The sequence below is a fragment of the Quercus lobata genome, chromosome 1, assembly GCF_001633185.2.
Source record: "Quercus lobata isolate SW786 chromosome 1, ValleyOak3.0 Primary Assembly, whole genome shotgun sequence".
In the NCBI taxonomy this organism is placed as follows: domain Eukaryota; kingdom Viridiplantae; phylum Streptophyta; class Magnoliopsida; order Fagales; family Fagaceae; genus Quercus; species Quercus lobata.
In genome coordinates, this window is record NC_044904.1 from 41,519,867 (window position 1) to 41,543,556 (window position 23,690).

Consider the following 23,690-nt stretch of genomic DNA (forward strand, 5'->3'; position numbering starts at 1 on the left):
TAGAAATCATGAGGAGTCTATCTTACATACTCTAAGGGACTGCCCGATTGCTATGGATTTTTGGCAAAAGTTTCGAACTCCCCAAAGCATGTCTAACTTCATGCATCTAAGCTTAACTAATTGGTTGAGCACAAACTGTTTGGAAAGTAAGCTGAACCGAATCAATGGAATTCCTTGGTCCATTATTTTTCCTCTGGCTGTGTGGAATTTGTGGAAACATAGAAATTGCATGGTTTTCCAAAACTCTCCTTTGAATCTAAACCTCCATTCCATTTGTATGAAAGCTGCCACCGAATATTTTTGTTGTATGGGAAAAGGGCCGACTTCCAAAAGGCATTCTATCATTCCAATTTGTTGGGATATGCCACAAGAGGGGTGGTTTAAACTCAACTCAGATGGTGCTTCATTGGGTAATCCAGGGAAGGCAGGGGGGGGGGGGGGGGGGGGGTGGAGGGCTCATACGTGACTCCTGTGGTAGATGGATTAAAGGATATATGAGATATATTGGTATCAGTACAAGCATTATTGCTGAATTCTGGGCTCTTAGGGATGGTCTCACGCTTGCCTCACAGCTAGGAATCACACACTTGGCCGTGGAGTTGGATGCCAAGGTGGTTGTGGACCTTATTCTCTCAAGGAAAACCCCTAACAGCTTATATACATCACTCCTAAATGATTGCAGGTACTTACTTGGGCAGTTTCAGCGGACCATGAGGATTTTTTTAGAAAATAACAATAAAATTCAAACAATATCATTAGTTAGGAAACATTTGAAACTAATTTGGAATATAACAACTCGAGTTCAGAGGAGACGTTTTCTGCGTTATAAAATCGAGTATGGTTTACTCGATTTTCCTATTTTGCCACTCCCCGAGGTGGGTCTGATATGCCAGAAATCGAGTTCGTAGGAGTCGTTTTGTAAGACTAGAAAACGAGATTAATGAACTCGGTTTGTATTCTTGCAAACCGAGTTTATTGAAGTCAATTTTTATAGGTATAAATCGAGTTCAATGAACTCGTTTTGTAAGACTGGAAAACGAGTTCAATGAACTCGGTTTCCATTCTTGCAAACCGAGTTCATTGAACTCGGTTTGTTTTAAAAAAAAGCACCCTCCTTGTGTACGTGTCAACCATCGCAGGCCACTCCAAACGCACTCAAAAAAACCAAACACACAAAGCACTTCAGCACACACCAAACACACACAAAAAAAACTAAGTTCAAGCTCTCATTCCCTCTCACTCTCAGTCTCTGCCCTCTCACTCTCAGTCTCTCTCTCTCTCACGAGAAGTCGAGCTCTCTCTCACTCTCACACGAGATTCCGAGCCTGTCGCTCCTTCGCCGGCACCGTCGCCGTCGCTGCCTCTCGCTTCTGTCGCCATCGCTGCCTCTCGCTTCCGTCGCCGTCGCTGCCTTTCGCTTCCGTCGGTCTGTCTCCGCCTCGCATCTTTCTCCCTCAGTGGTTGGCGAAGTACCTCACAAAAGTAAGGACTCTCTCTTTTTTCTGGGTTTATTGGTAATCCGCATGCATTGTACTTGATATTTGGGGGTGCAGAGTTTGCTGCCATATCAAGTTCCATCAGTCAACAGTCCCACCATATTGGTATAAATGATGTTCATACTAGTTCATAAGAATAATGCCCTTCTAGATGGCGGCTGAGTCTTTAATTTTAAGAATAGAGCCTGATAGATTATGTTAGGATAATATATATATATATATATATCTGAATATTACTATATATATTATAAACCATGATTATTTTTTTTAATATAATAGACTATAGTAATTTTACAACACCAAATGTAATGTATTTCATTGGGTTCATTATATATATCACCCACAATTTACAATATTAAAAATGTAACAATTTAGGCTAGCTATAATCGGTGGACTTGGACCTTTAAACCCTTTATGTCTCTCATAGAGAGTAGGAAATAGATAGGTAACTGAAAGATTGATGATACATTGATTAAACAGGCCTTGACCATAATAAAAACGTGTGTCTAGTTAATGATCAAAGGGGAGAAAGTTAAAGTTATTTGTACAAAGCCATAATGCATTGTCATGGGGTGTCCTCGCAATTATATATGCATATGTGATGTATGCAATGTTTGTGAAATTGCCAGTCAAATTAACGATTATAATCATGATCTGATGAGGAAGGAGAAGAATAATGAAACTTTCATTACCTAATCATTACTTTGATTTCTTACTGCATTATTTTCCCATTTGGGTTAGTGTCCGTTTTATCTTTTATGTCTGCATCAGCATTATGGAAGAATTGTCACGAAAATTGATTGGTATTTTCAACTGCATTTCTGCTCTACTTTTAGCTTTAGCTTTAGTATTTTATTTTTTTTATTTTAAGAATTGAACTATTATAATAAGTGGGAAGGGGGGTTTAGATCGAAATTACAAAACTCTTGAACTTTTAACTTTGTCTGGCATAACTAAGATTGTATTCACCTAAAAGAAGAGAAAAATTCAAAGATTAGCATTCACATAAAAATCCTATCATTAATAGGCTCTTGTGAACTTAGGTCTTTATGTGTGGGCTTTGATTTAATTTATTTAGGGTTTGGTTTATTAGTCAAGGTAGAAGTCATAATTCTTCTAACTTATCAACAACCAAAAAAAGTCCTAGTTGTACTAGGAGAAGTAAAGCTTAAGAGTGAGCTCTATGAGTGTCTTATTGTACTCAAACAAGTTAGAGTTAATTAATAAAACTATTGAGTATTTTGAGTATTGAAGCACATTGGCCATAGGTCAGCCCACATTTAAGAACTGCATCTTAGAGTTTTGAAGCTTCCAATAAGCATTCAACATGGAGAAGCCAGTTGGATCGGTTGACAGTAAAGAGAGCTGACTGATTCATGGGCCCTAATCGGATTAACTGCACTTCCAAACCTAGGAGTTAGCTGCTTCTGAATGATAGAGTTGGCTCCATGAGATGCATATCAATTCCTCACTAATGCACAATTTCATTGTAATTTTGCTAGACTGCCCATTAAGCTTGAGATGCTTACGGCTCATAACCTTCTGCTCATAAGCACTATTAAATGCTTATTTTCATTTTCTGACTATCTTTCTACTTGCATAAGACTGACTTGAAATTGGAACTTTCCTGTTAATGCTTGTCTTGTAATCTAATGGAAAAAAGTGTGACTCGTAACTACTTTGAAGATTTAGTTTGAGCTTTAAAGAATTGGCTATAAAATGCGGATAGAGGATCCTAAACGATAGAAAGATAATTTTAAACTCGAAAACTTAAGGAATAAAAACATCTCTCTAATCTTGGTTTTCTGTTAGGCATTGAACGAGAGGGCAGGGATTTTCTTTATACATATGTATATGTAAAGAATCTATTGATAGATTTCTCATCATTTGGAAATTAAAAAATTACGTTATTAACTGCTCATACAAGTGTAAATGGACTTTACCATTAATGCTCCTCTTTCCAATTAATCGTTTTAGTTCTCAAATCAGCATATTTCCTCATTTTTGGTAGTTCCACATATATCATGATGCTTTAACTTTCATTAAATGTCTTATTCCTTTTTTTTATATTGTTTTATGGTCTTTTGGTTTTATGGTCTTTGTTTGATTGGTCTCACGCATGGGGATTCACAACTAGTGACGCCATTCCTGTATTTATAGTCTCTTTCTTATTGAACATAATTTTTTTTTTTCGTGTAATTGTTTTGGCTGCTTTGTGCTTTTTGTATGTAGTCTTTTTTTCAATAAAATTATTCTTATAAAAAAAAGGCTCTCCTAAATATTACAATATGAAATTCATCATATATATTAAAATGCCTGTCTAGAAATTTATTTTCCTTTCTTCCTTCTTTATATAAGCATAGAAATGATGTTCATCCATATATATACATATTTGAGGTGCTAATTGCATTTTATACCTTGCAGGAAGAGGCTTGAAAAGGCTTCACAACATAAGCTTTTAGAGAAGGTAGTTGCATAGTGATATTGCAGGTAATGATTCTACTATGTTGCTGCATTTCAAATCTTGGCTGCCATGTTTGCTTTGTTACCTTTGTTCATCTGCTTTACTATACATTGCTGTTATTGAAGATTTTTTATTTTTTTTTATTTTTTTTTTTGTCCTGGTATTTAAAATTTGCATTATATTGTCTTATTTTTAACATCTGGTTCTTCACTTCTTCTGCATAGTTTTCACATGAATCTGCACAGGCAATGCTGCAATGTTGAAATGATTTTATGATTTCTTACATTATGTTTGGTAGGATGAAGTGTAGAAATGAGATTTTTCGTACCTACTTGTGTTGGGGTGGTAGGGTAAAGGCTTTGTTCACCATTGTACCCTGGTTTGGATGTTTTGTTGTGAGTTCAGACAATCAATTTTAGAAAATCTTTTAAGAACCCACCCCACAAACTCCTCCCCCCTTTTTAATTTTTTCAGATCTTTTATGTAGCACGTAACTGTAGGGTCCATTTGGTAGGAGGGAAAATAGTAAGGCGAACCATGTGGGTAGCCCAAATTAATCAACGCGGATATGATTTTCCTTCATTCTTTTTGTCACCTTTTGTAAAACTTCATTGTAGCCCAAATTAATTTGATGAGTAAAGAGGACCAGCTGCTTGTTGTCAAAATAAACTGAATTTTCTTGTTCATCACTTTCCTTGCCAATTTAACATGTGATTATATTACTCTTGACTCCCTAAACTTCGTGCAGTATGGTTGCTATTCCTGCTCAGCTCCCTGATGAGTTTGGTCCTGGGCCCATTGACGATTCGGTGTTAAGGTTTATAAAAACACATCGAGCGTGCGCTGTTTGGGAGGGCAAGGTAAAAATTAAAACCGACCACCTGTTGAATATTCTCTTCTTATCCTTTTACATTATGTTGATTTTTTTTTCTTCCCATTTCTGAAATTCTAAGTTTGTCAATGGTATTACTAGCTTTCAATGCATGGTCATGCGCATTAGTTGAGTTAAGTTAGATTGGTTGACTGTTAGTGTGGGTGTACACTTCGCTACCATTCACTCTTTCATCTAGAAAACCAAGAAAAACACTTTGAGATGAAACTAATGCTAAAAGTATGAAATTTAGGCTAAAAGGATCATAGTTATGTTCCAAATATTCCAATACGTAAAAAATTAAATGCAGCCAGGCAACCCTCAATAGAAGAATGATGAACCAGCATTATTAAAAGAATGTTATTACTTATTACTTACCACAACAGCAGTAATGATTTATTGTTACATTACAATCTTGTGATGCTAAAATTGCTATGTAGAATGCAATGAATTAAACTAATCACATCAAAAATAAATAAATAAATAAACTGAACTCAATTGAGACTTACAAGTATATTAAGTCTCCTGCTAAACACTGACGATACTGTGTCAATGTGCTTATAATAACTTGGCCTTATTTATTTATTTTGTCTCCCCAAAAGAATGGTCATGATCAACATTTTGTATAAGCATATTCTAGCCAATTAATAATCTCGGTGTATACTTTGTGTGTGTGCAATTAGACCTCGCCAGTGCTCCACAGTTCAGAAACTAGGTTGGCAACTTTGCTTATAACAATTTCCATAATCAAGCTAACAAGTTTTAAATACATACCTTACAGCCCGAGTGGATAGCAATCTGGTGCCATGCATAGCCCTCTTTACATAACCAAATCAATTAGCCTTAACCAAGTTACCACTCTCTTTGTCTATGACAAGGCCTCTAATCACCTAGATGAAACAATTGAACAATTTGTGCTTAGTTACAGGAAAGAAAAACAAATGTCAGGACCAGCAAAAAATGCCATGATTTACAAACTCTTAAAATTGTGTAGAAATGAAGATGTCAGTAAGAGTACGTTTAAATGTGTTGCGTACATGAATGTGTTGTGTACATGAACTCGATGTCTGTGCATACATGAACAAAGCAATCCTAGGTTCATAAGAGTTATTTTTGTTTGAAGCAATGTGACCTGTGATAATTTTATTGTTGCTTGGCAAGAAGTTGTTCAGGTTGTGGTTGTTGCAGTAATTTTTCTTGTTATTATTGAGAATGCTAGCCTTTGCCTCTAGTTTCTTTTACTTTCCCCTATTTAGGTTGTTTATTTTCCATCTAACTTTTCCTGGTTTAGAGGCAGCAATAGGCTGGTCGCATGGGAAGCCTTTCATTACTAGACAAATGTATAAAGTGCATTGCATCCTTTTATTTTTCTCCCGTTGTTGCTTTTTTTTTTGGTTTTTTTTTTTCTTTTTGGGGTTGATATTTTAAGGTCCCTTCATAACTGCTTTATTTTTGTTTTTTGGGATCAATAACTACAATCATATATACAAAGGTTATGGCATATTGCATCTCATCACCATAGTTCTATCATGTGCAGGATCCAGGGCCACTGAAATGCCGCGGTCGTAATGACAAGTTCCGAAAACGACGCCGGATAGTGGTGGATGATCGTATCGTCGACATTGTGAAGAGAGTTGGATTAGGGGGGTTGTATAGGACCCCAGGTAGAGAGATTGATCATAACCTGATCACGGCCTTCGTTGAGCAATGGCGGCCTGAAACCCACACCTTCCACCTGCAACATGGTGAGACAACGATCACATTACAAGATGTGGAGGTTCTTTTGGGGATTCCAATCGATGGTGAGGCAATTGTTGGAACAACTGACTTGACATGGAAGGATGAATGTCGGAGTCTGCTTGGAATTGCTACTAATGACACCACGCTTAAAGGACAAAGGATCCAAATTAAGAAGCTACTAGAAAAAATTGACGAAGGGTTGCCCGATGATGCAGCAGAGGTGGTTGTGCATCAATATGCACGGTGTTATATCCTAGCACTCCTGGCAGACACAATTTTCGCCGACAAGTCTGGCGATAGAGTGCATACGATGTGGTTGCAGATGCTGAGGGACCTTCGAAATCCACCTCAGTACAGTTGGGAGAGCGCTTGCCTTACATGGCTGTACAGAGAGTTATGCAGGGCAACCAATAGAGGTGCTAGTCAGATTGGTGGAGCCTTGTTGCTAGTTCAGTATTGGGCATGGGTCAGATTCCCTTTTTTGTGCCCAAGGATGGACCTCCCACCAGATGGTGCATATGGCCCACCATTTGCACCTTCTCCATTGTCTATTAAGTAAGTCTCTTCCTTGACCGATTCTCTCTATTGGAAATAGATCCATAATTTTAAACACATTGTTAGACATAGAAAATAAAATTTTAATCTTGATATTCTTCAAATTTTGACTCATTAATAGGATTTTTATTTATATTTTTTATATATCGTTTGACAACCACGGAGGTCATATGTTATGATTGATGTATAATATAAGTCTTATTAATTTCTAGCTCCACCACTAATCATATGTTTAGATAATCATTTATTAGTATAAACTTAGTGGTATGTACTGTTAAATTTACGATTGCCCATCATTTATTGTTGTTGATTACTTCATATTCTCAATTCCAAGTATTGACTCCCTCTTTCGCAATTGTAGGACTGTGTGGGTCGTGAGCACCTTGAATAGCCCCGTCGAAATCTGTCTGGTCCGATACCGTCAGCTTTTAGATTGTATGCATCCAAAGCAGGTACCAAAATTGTGTTTATTCTATTGTTTATGACTATTGTTTATGACTATTGTTTATGACTATTGTATTTATAAATGTAAAAGAGCTCATAGATATGGAACATTGCATAATGTGCTGCCTTTTGATTTGACTATTTCAGGTGGTGTGGCAATCATATGAAGCTGAATTAGCCCACCTGCCTGCGTTTTGTGTCGCCGGAAGGGATGTATGGACGGCGAGGGTACCGCTTGTATGTTTCTGGCTGGTAGAGAAACATACACCGGACCGTGTTATTCATCAGTTCGGGATGGTACAAGAACCCCCCCCCCCCATATGTTGATACTGATGAAGCCCTTCATGCCATAGACCTGAGGGGGAAGATGGAGGTGAATTGGAGGGACAGACATTATGGCCATATCCGAGTATGGAATAGTCGAGCACGATCTCTATGTCCTGGAGCACGACTAGAGGGTGATATGTCGCCTGCTCATCCATACTTCGATTGGTACGATAGGGTGACTTGGAGGTTCATCGACCACACTTCGGCTTCACTTGTTATTATGGTAATTGCTTCGACCTTTCTTTTCAATTTTTGTTGCATATCAGGAACTTCAGTATGATGTACTAATTGTATTTATTTACTTTCAGGTTGCCAGTCACAAGAAGTTGTTGAAACTTTATACAGTAGGCAGTCCTGAGTACAAGCATATTTCAGCTGTACTTAAGACAGTGGAACGCCTTCACCGTATAACTGCCCGACTTCCATTGGAAGATATCAATGGGGCAAATCCAGAAGTGCCAGAAGATACTAGACGACCAAGCACGAGCTCAACTCATGTCAACCATAGCCATGGTCAGCGTGCTACATCCCATCAGGTTGTCAGTAGGGCAGATCTCCCTCCACCCCCACATGCATCTCCTGCCCCAGAGTTCCCTCCACCTCCACATGCATCTCCTTCCCCAGAGATCCCTCCACGTACTGCTCATGCAGTTTCTGACCTAGAGATCTTTCTACCCACTGCTCGTGCATCTTTTCACCCCGAGATCCCTTCACACACCTCACATACATTTTTTGATCCTGCTCATCTTTCATTTACTCCACCATCCTTTGATCTCGGCCCTGATTTCAGTCAAACCCCTCCTGTCATGCACACACAATCCCCATCGTACAGCATTGGTCATATAGACCATGTACCGCCCCATAGTCACTCCATGTCATTCATGCCCACTCCTAGACTGCATATAGATCCCATGAGTATGGGCACTCACATTTCATTTGCTACACCCTCCTCCCCCGCAGTTGTAGGATCTTTAGTTGTTGGGAGTCAAACAAAACAGCCAGCTGTGCATGTTGAGAATGAGCAGGTTGTTGGGTTACAGTCACCCCTACCAGGTCGACCTAAACGTACAATAAAAGCACCTCCTTGTGGGACAGGTGGTCACAAAGCAGGACACAACGCTGGCCCCACGGTATGACAAGTCATTTAATGTAATGAATATTGAGTAACTACTGTTATGGTTGGTATTGGAATTCATGTAATCCATTGTTTGGTTGTAACTCCATCTTTGCAGCAACGTGAGGAGCCTCACGAAGGAGATGCAGTACCCCCTCCCCCACATACCAGACACTATACGAGACAGCATAAGCGTAAAATGCATTAGGACTAGCATCCCATAGAGGTTCTCTCTCTCTCTCTCTCTCTCTCTCGCTCTCTGAAATCACTGTTTTTTTATTTATTTAATTCTTTTAATGGTTTCAAAACATTCCTGATTATTTGATGTGGGTTTATCTTAAAAACCCTTTTTTTTTTTAATTATATTTCAAAGTCTTTGATTTTTGTAAATTTTACATTGAAATACTAATGCCTGGTTGGAAAGTTTATCCAACTCTCTACTTTTGAATTTGCTTTGTGCTTTGTATTTTCGAGATATGTGTTGATGCTAGATTTCAGTGGATATGTTTCTTGGTTTTCTTTAAGTGATTTTGTTCTTTGATGTTTAATATGTAGCCATCCAATCATATAGAGTGCATAAAAAATCATATTTATCTCCATTGTAGATCGTTCAAGACCTTCAAACGTCCGGTTATTCTATTCCTTCAAAATAATCCACATGATGATCAGAGGAATTGCCTTCAAAAATGCCCCTTCCAACAGCCCTTTAGATCAACTACCCTTTTAGGCATAAGCCGCATAACGGACTGCATATCAAGCACACACTAAAGCTTCATGCCCTCTTTTATTGTGGGAAAACAAATTGACTGCACTGTTTTCTGACATTGTGCAGGAAGATGGAATTGGTTTGATGACAGTTATTAAGGGTACTAGCAAATTTCGTCGTTCAAGGAGGCATTCTTATGCCTCAGATTTTTTTCCTCCTAGTATGACTGAACTCAACTATGCCTGTGATCAAATAATCAGGTAATTCATTGGAGCATGCGGGCACACTGACACAAACACACACACCGCACACATGCACAGACACACAGACACACACACACACACACACATCTCATCCCCCCATCTCTCCTTATTACAATGCTTTTGGGCATGCAAATTAATCGAGATCCTGTTCAAGGGTTGCTATACAAATACATTACACCATTATATTTGTAGAACTTTAATATGATATCAATTAGTGACATTTAATATCATGCTGAGGTGCAGCTAGGTGGACAATGAGGTCGCTGTCTCAAGATTTGTCTACATCATTTTAACCTAGTGATACTTTCTTTTTTCATTTAGTGTCACCTTTTTTCTTCAATATTTCAATTGAAGTTTTATTTAGTTTTATTTTGTACTTATGTCTTCAAAGTGTAAAAAGTTGATATCCTGATTTCATTGGCCTCTTGGCAAAGTGCTATGGGTTGATTATTGACAGACAAAGCCATGTTATAGCTTGAGGGGGCCATTGCTCCACCAAGATTTTCTAAATGCTTTAAATTTTCCTTTACATTTGAGGATAAAGTTTAATTATGTATACAAGTGGCTCCCCCAAAAATGCACTTACTTTTCTTTTCTTATATTATATATATAGATACACACAATTCTGTCCCTAATTAGCCCTCCCACCCAATAGCTAAACGCCTAGTTCCACTGCTGAAAATAGAGACTTACAGTTGGAGGCTGAAAGGTTGGACGTCCTCTGAGCATTAATCTCACTGGTTGGGTGGCATCAGCAGGTGGAATCTTTAAGATTTGGAATCTTTTATTTTAGGGTTTAGGGTTGAGGGAGAGAGAGGGATATATATTGGTGCAGAAAACATGAATGTGGTCCCTACAAATGGACCAAACTACCTTCCCTTGATCATGGACAGGGGTTTTGTTGGTGTATTGCGTGATTGGTAATGAAACCTTCTTCCTACCATTTTTCTTTCAGCATAAATGATACATCTTCGTATTCTTGCTTGACCTGAAATCTCAACTAAATGTTATTCTATTGCTCCAGTCTTTCATATACATGCAAGGATAGTATATCAGGTTATTTAGTTTAGTCAGTGAACCCTGGAGATAAATTGATCCAAGTTACATGTTTGCTGTCCCCTTCCAGATATCTTTTCAATTGGCTGTCTTGTTCCAGGAACTTTTATTTAGAAATTTATTTGGTGGGTCATCTTAAATAGAATGGATAAGTACTAACCTTTTTGAAGGGGGCTTGTCTTTCCAATCCTTCTGTTGAACTTGGCTGGCATTACATGTCTACTAGTGAAAGTGTTGATTGGAAAAGATTTACAGTTACTTTAATGTGTAGGTGGTTACCTGCCAATTCTATATTTCAGATACGTTTGGTGAGAATTTTAAGGATACTTAGTAATAGTAGCAGTATAGGGGATTTGATTTTTAGCGTTCAAATAATTTGGAGCTTGGAGTTAGTTGGGAGTATTGGTGAATCAAATTACCAAAGATTATAAAGTAACTCTGAAAGAAGTTATGCATTCTAAGGATATGCCATAATAACAGAATTATATGATACGATTCAAGGATCCCTTGAAAACTCACTGTCGCAGAATGATCTTTTTGAGCAATATAGAATTATAAGGAACTAATTTGGTATCATTTGCTTCACAAAGAAGTTAGCCACTGTATTGTACTTTTATCTGGTTATTGTAAATAATTTATGCTTTGATCTTGTATATATAATAATTCCATTTTCCTTTCAGGTGTGAAGCCTTTCCAACGTATCCTAGAACTTATGACTTGGTGCATGCAGCCGGACTGCTATCCCTTGAAAATGTCCAGCAGCACCGTTGCACCACACTTGATCTGTTCACTGAGATTGATTGAATACTTTGTCCAGAGGTACCAAATCATATAATTCTCTCTTTTAGTTCTATATATAATCATTATGCATTGATCGCCTTATTCTTGAAATAAACCTTTAATTTAATGGCCAAGGGTGGAGCAGAAAAATCATTAGACATGAAGATAAGATCATCCCGTTATATGAGCATTATTTTTCATGTTCCAGAAAACTTTATGATGGTTGTTTAACCTTTACAGGTGCATTTAGATGGTACTCCTCACAATTTAGAAGAAAGTGATTTCTGTGATTTTAGCTTTCTGGACAGAGGGCTTTTCAGTTCAGATATTTCTGTTTGTGTAAGTTTGCTGCATACCTGAAGATACTTGGTATTTTATGCTTTAAACTTTAGTCCAAGTTGTCTTTTATTTTATAAATATTGTGAGGGAAGTCAGTTGGAAATAACTAACCACAGTGATAGTGCCCCTTATATTGTTTTCTTGAATTTGGCAGTTTAAAGGTGCCATGCTTGAACCTGTTCGTAAAACACGAGATGCAACGTTCTTTGTGAACAATTCTAGTGATATTTAGGTTCCACGTGGACCAGAGCAGCCAGGTGCTGTTCAAATTACCATGCTGGAGCTGGCAGCACAAGGACATGCTTCAAAGGTATCGGCAGATAGTTTAGGTAGATAAGAATAACAGTTACCTTTTTCACTGCTCGCTTTTAGTTTTCTGTTCTTCTCTGTGAAGAGCCTTGTAGCTTAGTGGTAACTCTATGGATCATTTGTCAAACCGAAAAACACTATGGAACCAGTTTGCAATTGAATTGACTTCAAATTTAATTTAATTTAATTCAATGTCTTTGCAATGCGATTGTTTTTTTTTTTTTTTTTTAAATATTCGCAATTCAATTATTTTTTTGGACTAGATATAAGTTGAATTGGAAGTCTTTAGTTTTTTGTGATTTATTGAGGATTTTATTTTTAATTCTTAATTAAATAGAAACTGGAAAGATGAGTGTTAACAGTACAAGTTGGTTCAAAGCTGCTAGTTTACCAGCAATTGCCTGTCTTTTAGCTACTCCTCTAGTCTTATACAAGTTATATCCTCCTGAAACCAAAGACACACCAGATGCACCTGCCATGGCTGCAAAGAAATTGGAGCATATGGGTCCTGTTACAAGAAATGAGTGGGTGATGGTCGGTACAATGCTCCTTGCAGTCCCTTTGTGGGTCTTTGTTAATCATTTTCCCCCCCTACTAAAAGATATAAGGTGTGTGTTAGCAAAAATTCTAGGATGTGAATGTATGTTATTGTCTGTGCATTACTTTCTAATTAAATTTCAGTCAAATACCTAGTCAGTTCTTAAAATTATTATCACCTTTTCCAACTGAAGGCGGTTCAATTTTATGCAGAAGCTTGCTATAGGTACAATTTAGAGCTACACAAGAAAGAAGAGATTGCTGAGGAAATTGCACGGTTGAGGAGTGCGGTTAGTGCTATAACGGAGTCAAAGAAATCTGCAAAGGGGGCTCCAGCACAACTTCTGGATGCATTTAGCAAGTTAGAGGTCAATTATAATCGGAACCTAGAGAGGGCCATGAAAGAGATTACCTCATGAGGGTTCCTCCCCCCAGTTCCCTACCACCTCATCCAGGATTCTCCATGGTTAAGTCAATGGCAATGAGTGAGGTATTGGATGCGACCAAGGAGAAGATGTTTGCAAGCCTTGTTCCTGACAGCAGTGCAAAGGCACTTTGTAGGTATACTGAAATGGTTGATGAGGTTATCAGAACACAAGCTGAAAAATTACAAGCAGCCAGTTAGTTAACCCGAGTAAGGCTCAAAGAGATGGAACTTCCTGATTCCATTCTAGCTTTAGAAGGGAATTTCACTCTCCCAATGGAGCTCAAAGAAGATGTGGAGGTAGTGCAGATAAGTGGGGGCCCTGCTGGTTTGGAAGCAGAGTTACAGCAACTTAGGGATCTGAGGAGGTTCAACCAGGAAATGCTGGTCCAGATAGCAGAGTTACAGCAAAATATGATTGCATTAGTGAAGATATTGCCCACAATATTGAGGCACAAGAACAACTGTTGCTGCAAATCCAGGTTTAATTCTTTATTTTACTGCATTTTTTTTTTGTTTATTTTCTTTGAATATCAGCTTTCTTTTTTCTTTTACTGAATGTGATGTTTTACCAAATATAATTGGTTTTGACTGGAGAATATGTTATGAACCAAATTTGACATCTTTATTCATATAATTGTTAGTCTCTAATATCTTCTCAGTTTAAAAAAAAGGAGAGATTTTAAGAGAGATTTCATGATCCTCAAATAATTGTTTGACATTTCTTTCAGGCTCAGAATGATGATTTTTCAGCCATCTTTAATCTTGAAGATTATAAAGGTTGGTTTTTTCTTTTTTTGGATTATAATATATATATATATAACTATTTTTGTATCTGTTTGTCATATACATTTTTTAAGCATTCATTCAATTTTCTGGCATTTTTGTATCATTAATGTGTAACAAATCTTCATTCTTGCTGTACTTTTTAGAGTGTAATGAATGGCTCAAAGTTTTTCATTTAGACCATGTTGCTCTGGCATGTCAGTTTTTGTTGGCTTCTGTGTTGTTCTTTTCCCTGCTATTTTTTCCAGCATCTCGTGAGAAATGTTACAAGCAGATTCAAGCTGCCATAGCAAAGTTCCGAGAGATTAAGGAGAACATCAATGAGGGACTGAAATTTTATGTTACTCTACAGATTAGAAATGTTTGGTTACACTGTGTGGTGCAATTATTTATTTAATATAGTTATTGTTCAAGTATACACTTGCTCCTCTTTGTAGCTGTGGAGGAGATTTAATATTATTGATGTGCATAGATCTCTCCTTGTGAGCATGTGTACGTGATTTTTTTTATTATTGTATTTGTAAACTTTGCTAGAAGTGACTAGTTATTTTGTATGCATCATAAATTTTAGTTTTTTGGTTTTTTTTTTTTGGGGAGATGTGTATGTACTTCCTGGGTGGCATATTTGTATTGGTAATCATGGTAATACATGTGTTGTGGAGTGAGAGGGAGGAATTCCTTCCACTTTTAAAATGGTGTGGAGATTCCAATTATGGAGTAGAAATGTTCTTTTTTTAGAGTCAGAGTGTTGTATGAGTAGTTCTTTACTCTTGGAACTAGGGATGAGCATTCCATTATAGATTATATAGACCTATTTCTTTTAGAGCCTTATATTTTGTTTGACTCTCTTCCTAATTCTTTAGGAATGTTTGTAACTTGTATATACATCATGTGTACCCAAGATTTCCTTTTTTCAATAGAATTAACATAAAAAAAGAGTTGATAAATGAGCTCTCTTTTTTCAACAGGATGCAATCACAAATGTAAAGCAGCAATGCAACGATTTTGCCATGACTAATCTTCATTACAGTGCCGGGAAATGACTGAAGATGTGCAAAGACAAATGGCGGGCCTCAGTTTCCAAGATAATAAAAACGCAGGTGCTTACAACAACTACCCTTCAGGCATGAGTATGGCCAACCTGCTTATCCGGGGTGGCAAGGCCCATACGACAATGCCCATGCACAACAATCTGGATCTCATCCTCGGCCTCCTTACACCATCCCAGCTCCATACCTTCCTCCTCACCAAAGTGGCTACTATAAGCAACAATGGTGTAGCTGTGTAGCATCTATCCATTTTGGCTATATAATTTGATTTTTTTTTATATGGAATTTGTCACTTTGTTCCATCCTTGGTTAAATGGATTGGATTTAGCTAGATCTTATTTATGATTGTATAGCCTCTTCATAATCTGTATGCTGGTTTGCCTAATGCTTTGTATGTGAATTGCATAGCTTGTACAAGGATTTTTCTATGTACAACTTTTAAATTATGTTGACATTTACCAAAATGATACTAATTTGATAAATAGAAATCATCTATTTCACCTTTTCTGTTCCATTGATGCTTCTATCAATCACAAATTGTTAGAATTTATTTTTTCCTTATAAAATAACCAATGTTTAAAATGGGGGAAAAATCAGACAAATGGGAGGTTGTGATTGATATATTTGATAGACAATAATTTGTTCACTAGATAAATGCATAGCCGGTTTTGCTGCTTGAGGTGGGAAATTTCCTGAGTGTCTTTAGAAATAAGTGTTTCCTTGGGGTGTTTATTGTTTCTCTCTTTTTGGTTGTTTTTTTATGAATGAGCATGATTGCACTGATGGTACTGACCAAGCTTCAATTGGAAGTTGTAGCATCAATGCTCAAAGCACGAATAATTAAAGGGCTGATAATTCATTGACAATATATATTACTGCTTGAAGGGGAAGGGAAGGATGTGTGTGTGTGTCTATAGCATTCAGGAAAAATCATAGTTAAGAATTGTGAACATTGGGTTCAATAAAGGCTTTTATTTATTTATTTATTTATTTATTTATTTATTTTGGAGCAAAAGAAACCTTACAAGTAATATTCTCCCCTAAAAAAATAAAATAAAGAATTATTTTTTATTTTATTTTTATTTTTTTACCTAAATAATAAGGCAATTGCATTTACGTGGAACTCTCTTGCCATTTCTCTTTTTGGTCTTTGTATAATTAACTATAATAGGAGGAAATAAACAACCTTAAAATTTACAATGAAACATTAGGGGAAGAAAGAAAATATTTTCCAGGGATGTTGGGAAAGAAAAGGACCACCCACTTGTTGAACACATCTAATTTGGTCTAGTACCACAACCTGTCCTGCTAGCATATGGATCATCTCTCTTTGACATTCCATCGATCTTCTATAATTATGATTAATTAGCATCCCATTTTAGAACTCACATTTCCCATCGCTCAGAAAAAAATAAATAGATTTTATTTCAATTTAGAATATGAATTTCTAATAGAAATTTCATTTTTAATAATAATAGAATTCTAAAAAATACAATTAGAATGCTATTTAAATTAAAATTCCCTTTTTTTAGCTCATAGAAATCGAGTTCAATGAACTCGGTTTCCATGTCTAGAAACCGAGTACATTGAACTCGATTTCTATGCTTGGAAACCGAGTTCGTTGAACTCGATTTCTATACGTGAAAGCAACTGGATTTCCTATTTTGTTCAGCTCAACTTTCTGGGTAAATGTGGACTCGAATTGTTAGATATGAAATAAAGACTAAAGAATTGATATTCTCCCCTAAAAAAAAACCCTTACAAGTAATATTCTCCCCTAAAAAAAAATAAAGAATTAATGCTTATATGCTAAATGCTTTGTTGCACCCAGAGATGCTCAAAAACAGCATTCAAAAAGTCATGCATGTTCTTCTGTCAAAAGTTCTATGCTAAATGCTTATATGTGTTCCTCCAGGAACTTATGGGAACAAGGAATTCTAGTGAGTAGTAAGCAATATAAACTACAAAATTGTGGGGATTTAATATTGAAAGACAAAATTAAACAGTCATAATATCACAATCTAGAAACAGGTACATAGGATATAAAATACTTCGATTACAAGTTCATTCAGTGACAAACAAAATAATAATTGTGTCTATACAACCCAGTAGTAAGTTCAAATACATAATAAAGAGAACCCCAATTGACATCTACAATGCCATTCCAAACTCGAGTATTTGCATGCCTGGCAAAAATTCAAATATTGTTGTTAGATACCAAAACCCAAAACGTACGTACTAATCTACACAACTTGGCTAATTGATACAATCATGACATTTTATATAAAAGCATCACTTACCTAGTTTGGATTATTATTGCTTGTCGAAGCCCCACGGGAAAGCGGACATCTTCTACGGTTATGCCCATGTTGATGACAGTCCACAGCTCTATTTTTGCTGAATCTCCCTCAAGTCAGAATCTGGCCTCCGACTTCCCGGTTCTCGCCGGACCCCATCCATCTCATTTCGTATCCTAGACGCCACAGGTCGACCTTTGCCCCGCAACAGTTTTGGGTCAGGCACCCACTTTGGACCATCCACATCCCTCCACAATGAATCTGACTTTGGCACCACAAATGCATGTGAGTAGGTGTGAATGGCGTTCACCAAACTATAACATGGGTCAATATATGCAGTCGCATCTTGCCCCAAGTACTGAAGAGCTTTAATTGCATGTGAACAAGGGATCTTTCTCATTTGCCACTTTCCACAACCACATGTTCTGGTCATTACATTTACTTCATAACTATGGTGTCCCCCTCCAGAGCTACAGATGTTGTGTGCAGTAATTACTTGATATATATCATTCAGATTATTAAACGGATTTATTTGGTGTGAAATTGATTTTTGTAGGTTGTGTCCATAGATTTTTAAGGCATATTTAGTCCATACCTTGTCCTTTGAGAGATCATGAGTAATTTCTTTGTGTCGATCATGGAAATACGCAATAAGTTTGCAATGAGTGAATTCAACCATTGCAGCAATGGGTAGGCCACGGGCACCTTTGAGTACTCCATTGAAGCACTCCGAGACATTGGTTGTCATAGCCCCATAACGGTATCCACCATCATGTAGTTGGGTCCACTTGTCTAGATCCTCGTTCATTAGATACGTGTATGGCATGATGGATGAGTCGGGTTCACTTTCCTACCGCTCGGTTCTCCGTTTCTTCCTAAGGGCCTCGATCTCATCTTCCTTGATAGGTTGCATGTACAACTCAAATTTAACTTCCTGAGTAGCATACCCCACTTTTAAGGCTAATGACTTTAAAGTGGCGTCCTGAAAATGCGTGTTGAAGTTGCTAGCAACATGTCGAAGGAAATATCTGTGAACTACTCATTGTCGTCCATCATCATGTCTAGGCCAATTTGCAATTGCACTTTGAATACCCTTATGTCGGTCAGAAATTATGCAGATGTCCTTATTTGCTATCACATCCCCCAGTGCATTCCTGAGGCGTTCTAAAAACCACCCCCAACTAGACCCTGACTCTTTGTCCACAACGGAAAAAGCAAGAGGCAAAATCTTGTTGTTGGCATCGGTGGCCATTACAATCAACAACACCCCTCGATATTTACCATACAAATAGGTCCCATTAATACTGATCACTGGCTTACAATGTCTGAATCCTACAATGCATGGAGCGAAATCCCAAAATATATAGCGCAATATTGTATCACCGAACTCGTCCCTAGGTATGGTGTGAAACCAGAAACGGGTGTCAGGTTCTTGATCCCAATATGCCAACAATAATTTTCTCAACCTTTGGTAAGATTCTTCTCAATCCCCAAATATCTTTGCAATAACTCGTTGTTTCGCATCCCATATCTTATAGTAAGAAAGAATATGCCCATAATACTTCCCTTTAATGAAATGTCTGAGGTGATAAATTGTTGCCATGTGTTTCTCTTCCAACAATGGAACAAATTCTGCTGCTAGAAAATTACAATCCATCATTCTACCATCAAGGGCCGTGGCAAGGGGCATACAACTATGAGAACCCCTATAAGATGTGACCATCCATAATCCGAGTTCAGGCTTCACAACTGCCCCAACGTACCACATGCATGATTCATCGCTGCATTTCACAGACAGTCTACTTGTGGTCGACCTACTAGTCACAAAGTTTCTGTTATGCTTTGCAGCATAAATTGTTAATGCACGTTTCACCGCCTCTTTATTAGCAAAAATCAACCCTTTCGCAAAATTCATGTCTGCATTCCAAGAAGAACCAAATGCTTGCTGAACAACTTCAGGATCAACCATATTTTCCCAAGTATTTTCATAAAATGATGAGGCAGGAGGTTTTTTAAACGAGGGTCGTATTTGTAACATGCTGAACTCTAGCATTAGCATCCTCATCATCTTCATCACATTCAGTCATATCATCAACATGAGGAATGAGAGTAATTTCATGGTCATCAAGACCCCTGTCAAAGTCACCATCGTCAATCCTCTCTTCATACTCATCTCTATCCTCACCATCTTCCCCAGAACAATCTTTGTCTTCATCTTCATCTTCATCTTCAACTACTGGAACTGTAGAGGATTCACCTCGATGTGTACAAAATTGATCTTCATATCTATTTCCAGGTTCGCTCTCAATTATTACTGGTATCTCTTGAAAAGGGGGTGCATAGCCTCCCAATATGGTGCATCGATCATCTAGGACTGCAAACTGTAGAGATGTAGTTGTTTGTACAATTTCGTCATCTACGCCGACTTCTGCACGCGACTCCAAAGTGACGTACAACTCAAAATCTGCTGCTTGTTTCCATTTGTCCATCTTACTAAACATGAATTTCACTTGTTTGTCCTCTGTTATCGCCATATATCTGTAATTAATGCATTGATTGAGGACTTCATATGGAGAACGGAAAGTAATATGTATGTCATGCAAAACAAGGTTCACTTGCAACTCTTCCATAATTTTTACTTTCAGCTCATTCAGGGTCTTTAGCTTACGGCGTATCATCATATAGTAGCATTGGATACCCGGACCTTGAAATGAGACTCCATCATAAGGGTTGGCATTGCTAAGGGGTCCACCGTAGTATATATTTATATGGATCATTGTCAACCTATAGATCATTAAGTGCAATTGTGTTAGTGACAAATTTATAACGCTCAATCAACATTAATCACAAAACTTTGCGTATGAGATGCCAACAATACTAACCTCAACCAAATTTGCATATACTCACCTTTAGTAATCTTGCAAAAATAGTCATTACCAATTTCATATTCTTTAAAAATTCTAAATCATTCTAGGGGCATGACTTTCAAAACCCATTCAAATAAGTTATGATGAACAAAAATATTATATACCAACCAGTTATCCATTGAAATCTCTGTTACAAATCTTAAACAAATATATCTTGAAATAATTTATGGTAAAAAGACTACTATCTTAGGTATCAAACTCATAATCCATTTCATATTCATGAGAAAGACCTAAAAGTACTAAATATTCCTAACAATTGATCACAATATTTAGTACTAAATATTCCCAATAATTAATCACAATATTAATTTTTTTTTAAACTTAGCATATTATCACAATATTTACACTAACAAACAAAACAAATATTCCTATATGTCTTAATCACATAATAATCACAATATTTGCTCTCTTTTTATTTTTAAAGTCTGCTCCTTTTTTCCTAACTTGGAATGTTACAAACAATAACAACACCAAATATTTGTAAATTTTTCACAAACTATACGTGCTCGTGCTACACCATCCTTACACATTCATTCATTCATGGTCATGGTCATGGTCATGGTCATGACCATTTCATGTTACAATTTTACTGTTGCAACTTCCTTAAAAAAAAAAAAAAAAATTGGATTAATAAGATTTTGAGCTTCGAACCTTTAGCCAAAAAAGTTTTATATATTCTCTTAAATGATAAAATAAAAATAAAAAGGAAAAAATTGCATATCTAGAGTACTCAAATTTTCACATAATAATCACAATATTTGGTACTAAATATTCCCAATAATCACAATATTAACTTTCTTAAAAAAAAACTTAGCAAATAATTTAATCACAATATTTACACTAACAAAAAAAAAAAAAAAATTCCCCAATATGTTGTAATTTAATCACAATTATTTACTAAATATTCCCAATAATTAATCATAATATTACTAGTCATTATAGATATTTTTTCTTAAGTAGATTCATGATCTTATACAAATGTGTCCTAATATTAATTTAAAAAAATAAAAAAAAACTAGCAAATAATCACAATATACTAACAAATAAATTAATCACAATATTTACACTAACAAATAAGAAAAACAAAACTTTTCCTAATATGTTCTAAATTTTTCTTACAAAAAAAAAAAACCTAGCAAATAATCACAATATACTAACAAATAAACTAATCACAATATTTACACTAACAAATATGAAAAACAAAACTTTTCCTAATATGTTTTAAATTTTTCTTAAAAAAAAAAAACCTAGCAAATAATCACAATATACTAACAAATAAATTAATCACAATATTTACACACTAACAAATAAGAAAAACAAAACTTTTCCTAATATGTTCTAAATTTTTCTTTAAAAAAAACCTAGCAAATTATTCACAATATACTAACAAATAAATTAATCACAATATTGACACTAACAAATAAGAAAAACAAAAGTTTTCCTAATGTGTTATAAATTTTTCTTTAAAAAAAAACCTAGCAAATAATCACAATATACTAACAAATAAATTAATCACAATATTTACACACTAACAAATAAGAAAAACAAAACTTTTCCTAATATGTTCTACATTTTTCTTAAAAAAAAAAATCTAGCAAATAATCACAATATACTAACAAATAAATTAATCACAATATTTACACTAACAAATAAGAAAAACAAAACTTTTCCTAATATGTTCTAAATTTTTCTTAAAAAAATAAACCTAGCAAATAATCACAATATACTAACAAATAGATTAATCACAATATTTACACTAACAAATAAGAAAAACAAAACTTTTCCTTATATGTTCTAAATTTTTCTTAAAAAAAAAAACCTAGCAAATAATCACAATATACTAACAAATAGATTGATCACAATATTTACACTAACAAATAAGAAAAACAAAACTTTTCCTAATATGTTCTAAATTTTTCTTAAAAAAAAAACCTAGCAAATAATCACAATATACTAACAAATAAATTGATCACAATATTTACACTAACAAATAAGAAAAACAAAACTTTTCCTAATATGTTCTAAATTTTTCTTAAAAAAAAAACCTAACAAATAATCACACTATTGTAAAAATATTACCTGAGAGTGTTGTGTGAGATGTCCAAGGTCTGTGAGTACAAGTGAGTTTAGAGAACTTGTTTCATAGAGGTAAGAGCTGAGTGAAGTTTGTGAATATAGAGGCTATGTTTCTGAATATGGAGAACATATTCACAATACAGAGAAATTATGAGACCCCACGGCAAGGAAGGACAAGTCCAGTTGGGACCCACAGACACATGGAGGGTTGGGGACTGATGCTGTTGTGGGGGGACTGTTATGCCCACGTGATGTTGCTGCTGTGGGGAGCTGATGCTGTGGGATGGGAGTGGTGACACAGGGAACTGATGGAACTGAAGCTGGCAGTGAGTGACACAAAGAAATCGAGTCCAAAGGACTCGGTTTCTGAGCTTGAAAAACGAGTTTACTGAACTTGTTTTCAAAGCCTTGAAATTGAGTTTATTGTACTCGGTTTCTATGCTTTGAAACCGAGTTCAGTGAACTCGTTTTTCAAGCTTAGAAACTGAGTCCATTGGACTCGGTTAGGCTAATGCAGTACTGCGCATAGGCTTCGTACATACATTGAATTCTCTTGCTTTTGTCAATTTTTCCCTGCACCTTCTGATTTCATTTTTTCTTGTTCTTGAGTCTTCTGATCAATTGCAATTCATTTTTTCTTGTTCTTATTGAGTGTTGGAACGACTGGTTTTTGTCAATTTTTCCCTGCACCTTCTGATTCTTGAGTCAGGAACGACTGGTTTTGCAGACAAAGAAACCGAGTTCAAAGGAGTCGGTTTCTAAGCCTGGAAAACAAGTTCATTGAACTCGGTTTTCAAGCCTGGAAACCGAGTCCAATGGACTTGGTTTTAAAGCCTGGAAACTGACAGCGTTGAACTCGATTTCTGCCTACGTGGCCACTTCGCCAACTGAGAGCTGCTGGCAAATGATAAAATAAAAAACCCAGAAATCGACCCTGCTTAACTTGAATTGCTAGAAACCAAAATAGTTTAAAACGTTTCCTAACTAATGATATTGTTTGGGTTTTGTTGTTATTTTCTAAAAAATCCCGGACCATGATCAAGCATGTGTTTAGGGAGGCTAATAGAGGAGTAGACAACCTTGCTAAAGGAGCCTATTCCTTAACTTCTGATTTTGTTGTACTTGATGTT

General features: G+C 36.2%; 2 protein-coding genes and 1 pseudogene across 8 annotated transcripts; all 3 read left to right on the plus strand.

Moving 5' to 3' along the window:
- The first annotated feature begins 1,376 nt into the window (after nt 1-1,376).
- On the plus strand, nt 1,377-7,929 carry LOC115954049 (serine/threonine-protein phosphatase 7 long form homolog). The gene is made up of 7 exons (XM_031071905.1): nt 1,377-1,482; nt 3,921-3,986; nt 4,709-4,820; nt 6,369-7,126; nt 7,488-7,578; nt 7,718-7,867; nt 7,924-7,929. Exons 3-7 carry the CDS (start codon nt 4,710-4,712, stop codon nt 7,927-7,929), a joined length of 1,116 nt encoding a protein of 371 aa, XP_030927765.1. The 5' UTR covers nt 1,377-1,482; nt 3,921-3,986; nt 4,709.
- LOC115990366 (extensin-like) lies at nt 7,894-13,307 on the plus strand. Of its 7 annotated transcripts, none has more exons than XM_031114221.1 (9): nt 7,894-8,120; nt 8,206-9,027; nt 9,130-9,237; nt 9,844-9,977; nt 11,717-11,855; nt 12,057-12,155; nt 12,310-12,484; nt 12,802-13,072; nt 13,215-13,307. In XM_031114221.1, exons 1-3 carry the CDS (start codon nt 7,938-7,940, stop codon nt 9,217-9,219), a joined length of 1,095 nt encoding a protein of 364 aa, XP_030970081.1. In that variant the 5' UTR covers nt 7,894-7,937; the 3' UTR covers nt 9,220-9,237; nt 9,844-9,977; nt 11,717-11,855; nt 12,057-12,155; nt 12,310-12,484; nt 12,802-13,072; nt 13,215-13,307. The 7 variants fall into 7 exon arrangements, with proteins under 7 accessions (XP_030970081.1, XP_030970085.1, XP_030970068.1 ...); XM_031114225.1 differs by having other exon boundaries at nt 12,310-12,465; XM_031114208.1 differs by lacking the exon at nt 12,802-13,072 and adding an exon at nt 10,594-10,900 and having other exon boundaries at nt 12,310-12,465; nt 13,215-13,297.
- Nucleotides 10,821-15,585, plus strand: LOC115954059 (annotated as a pseudogene).
- Nucleotides 15,586-23,690: the final 8,105 nt, after the last annotated feature.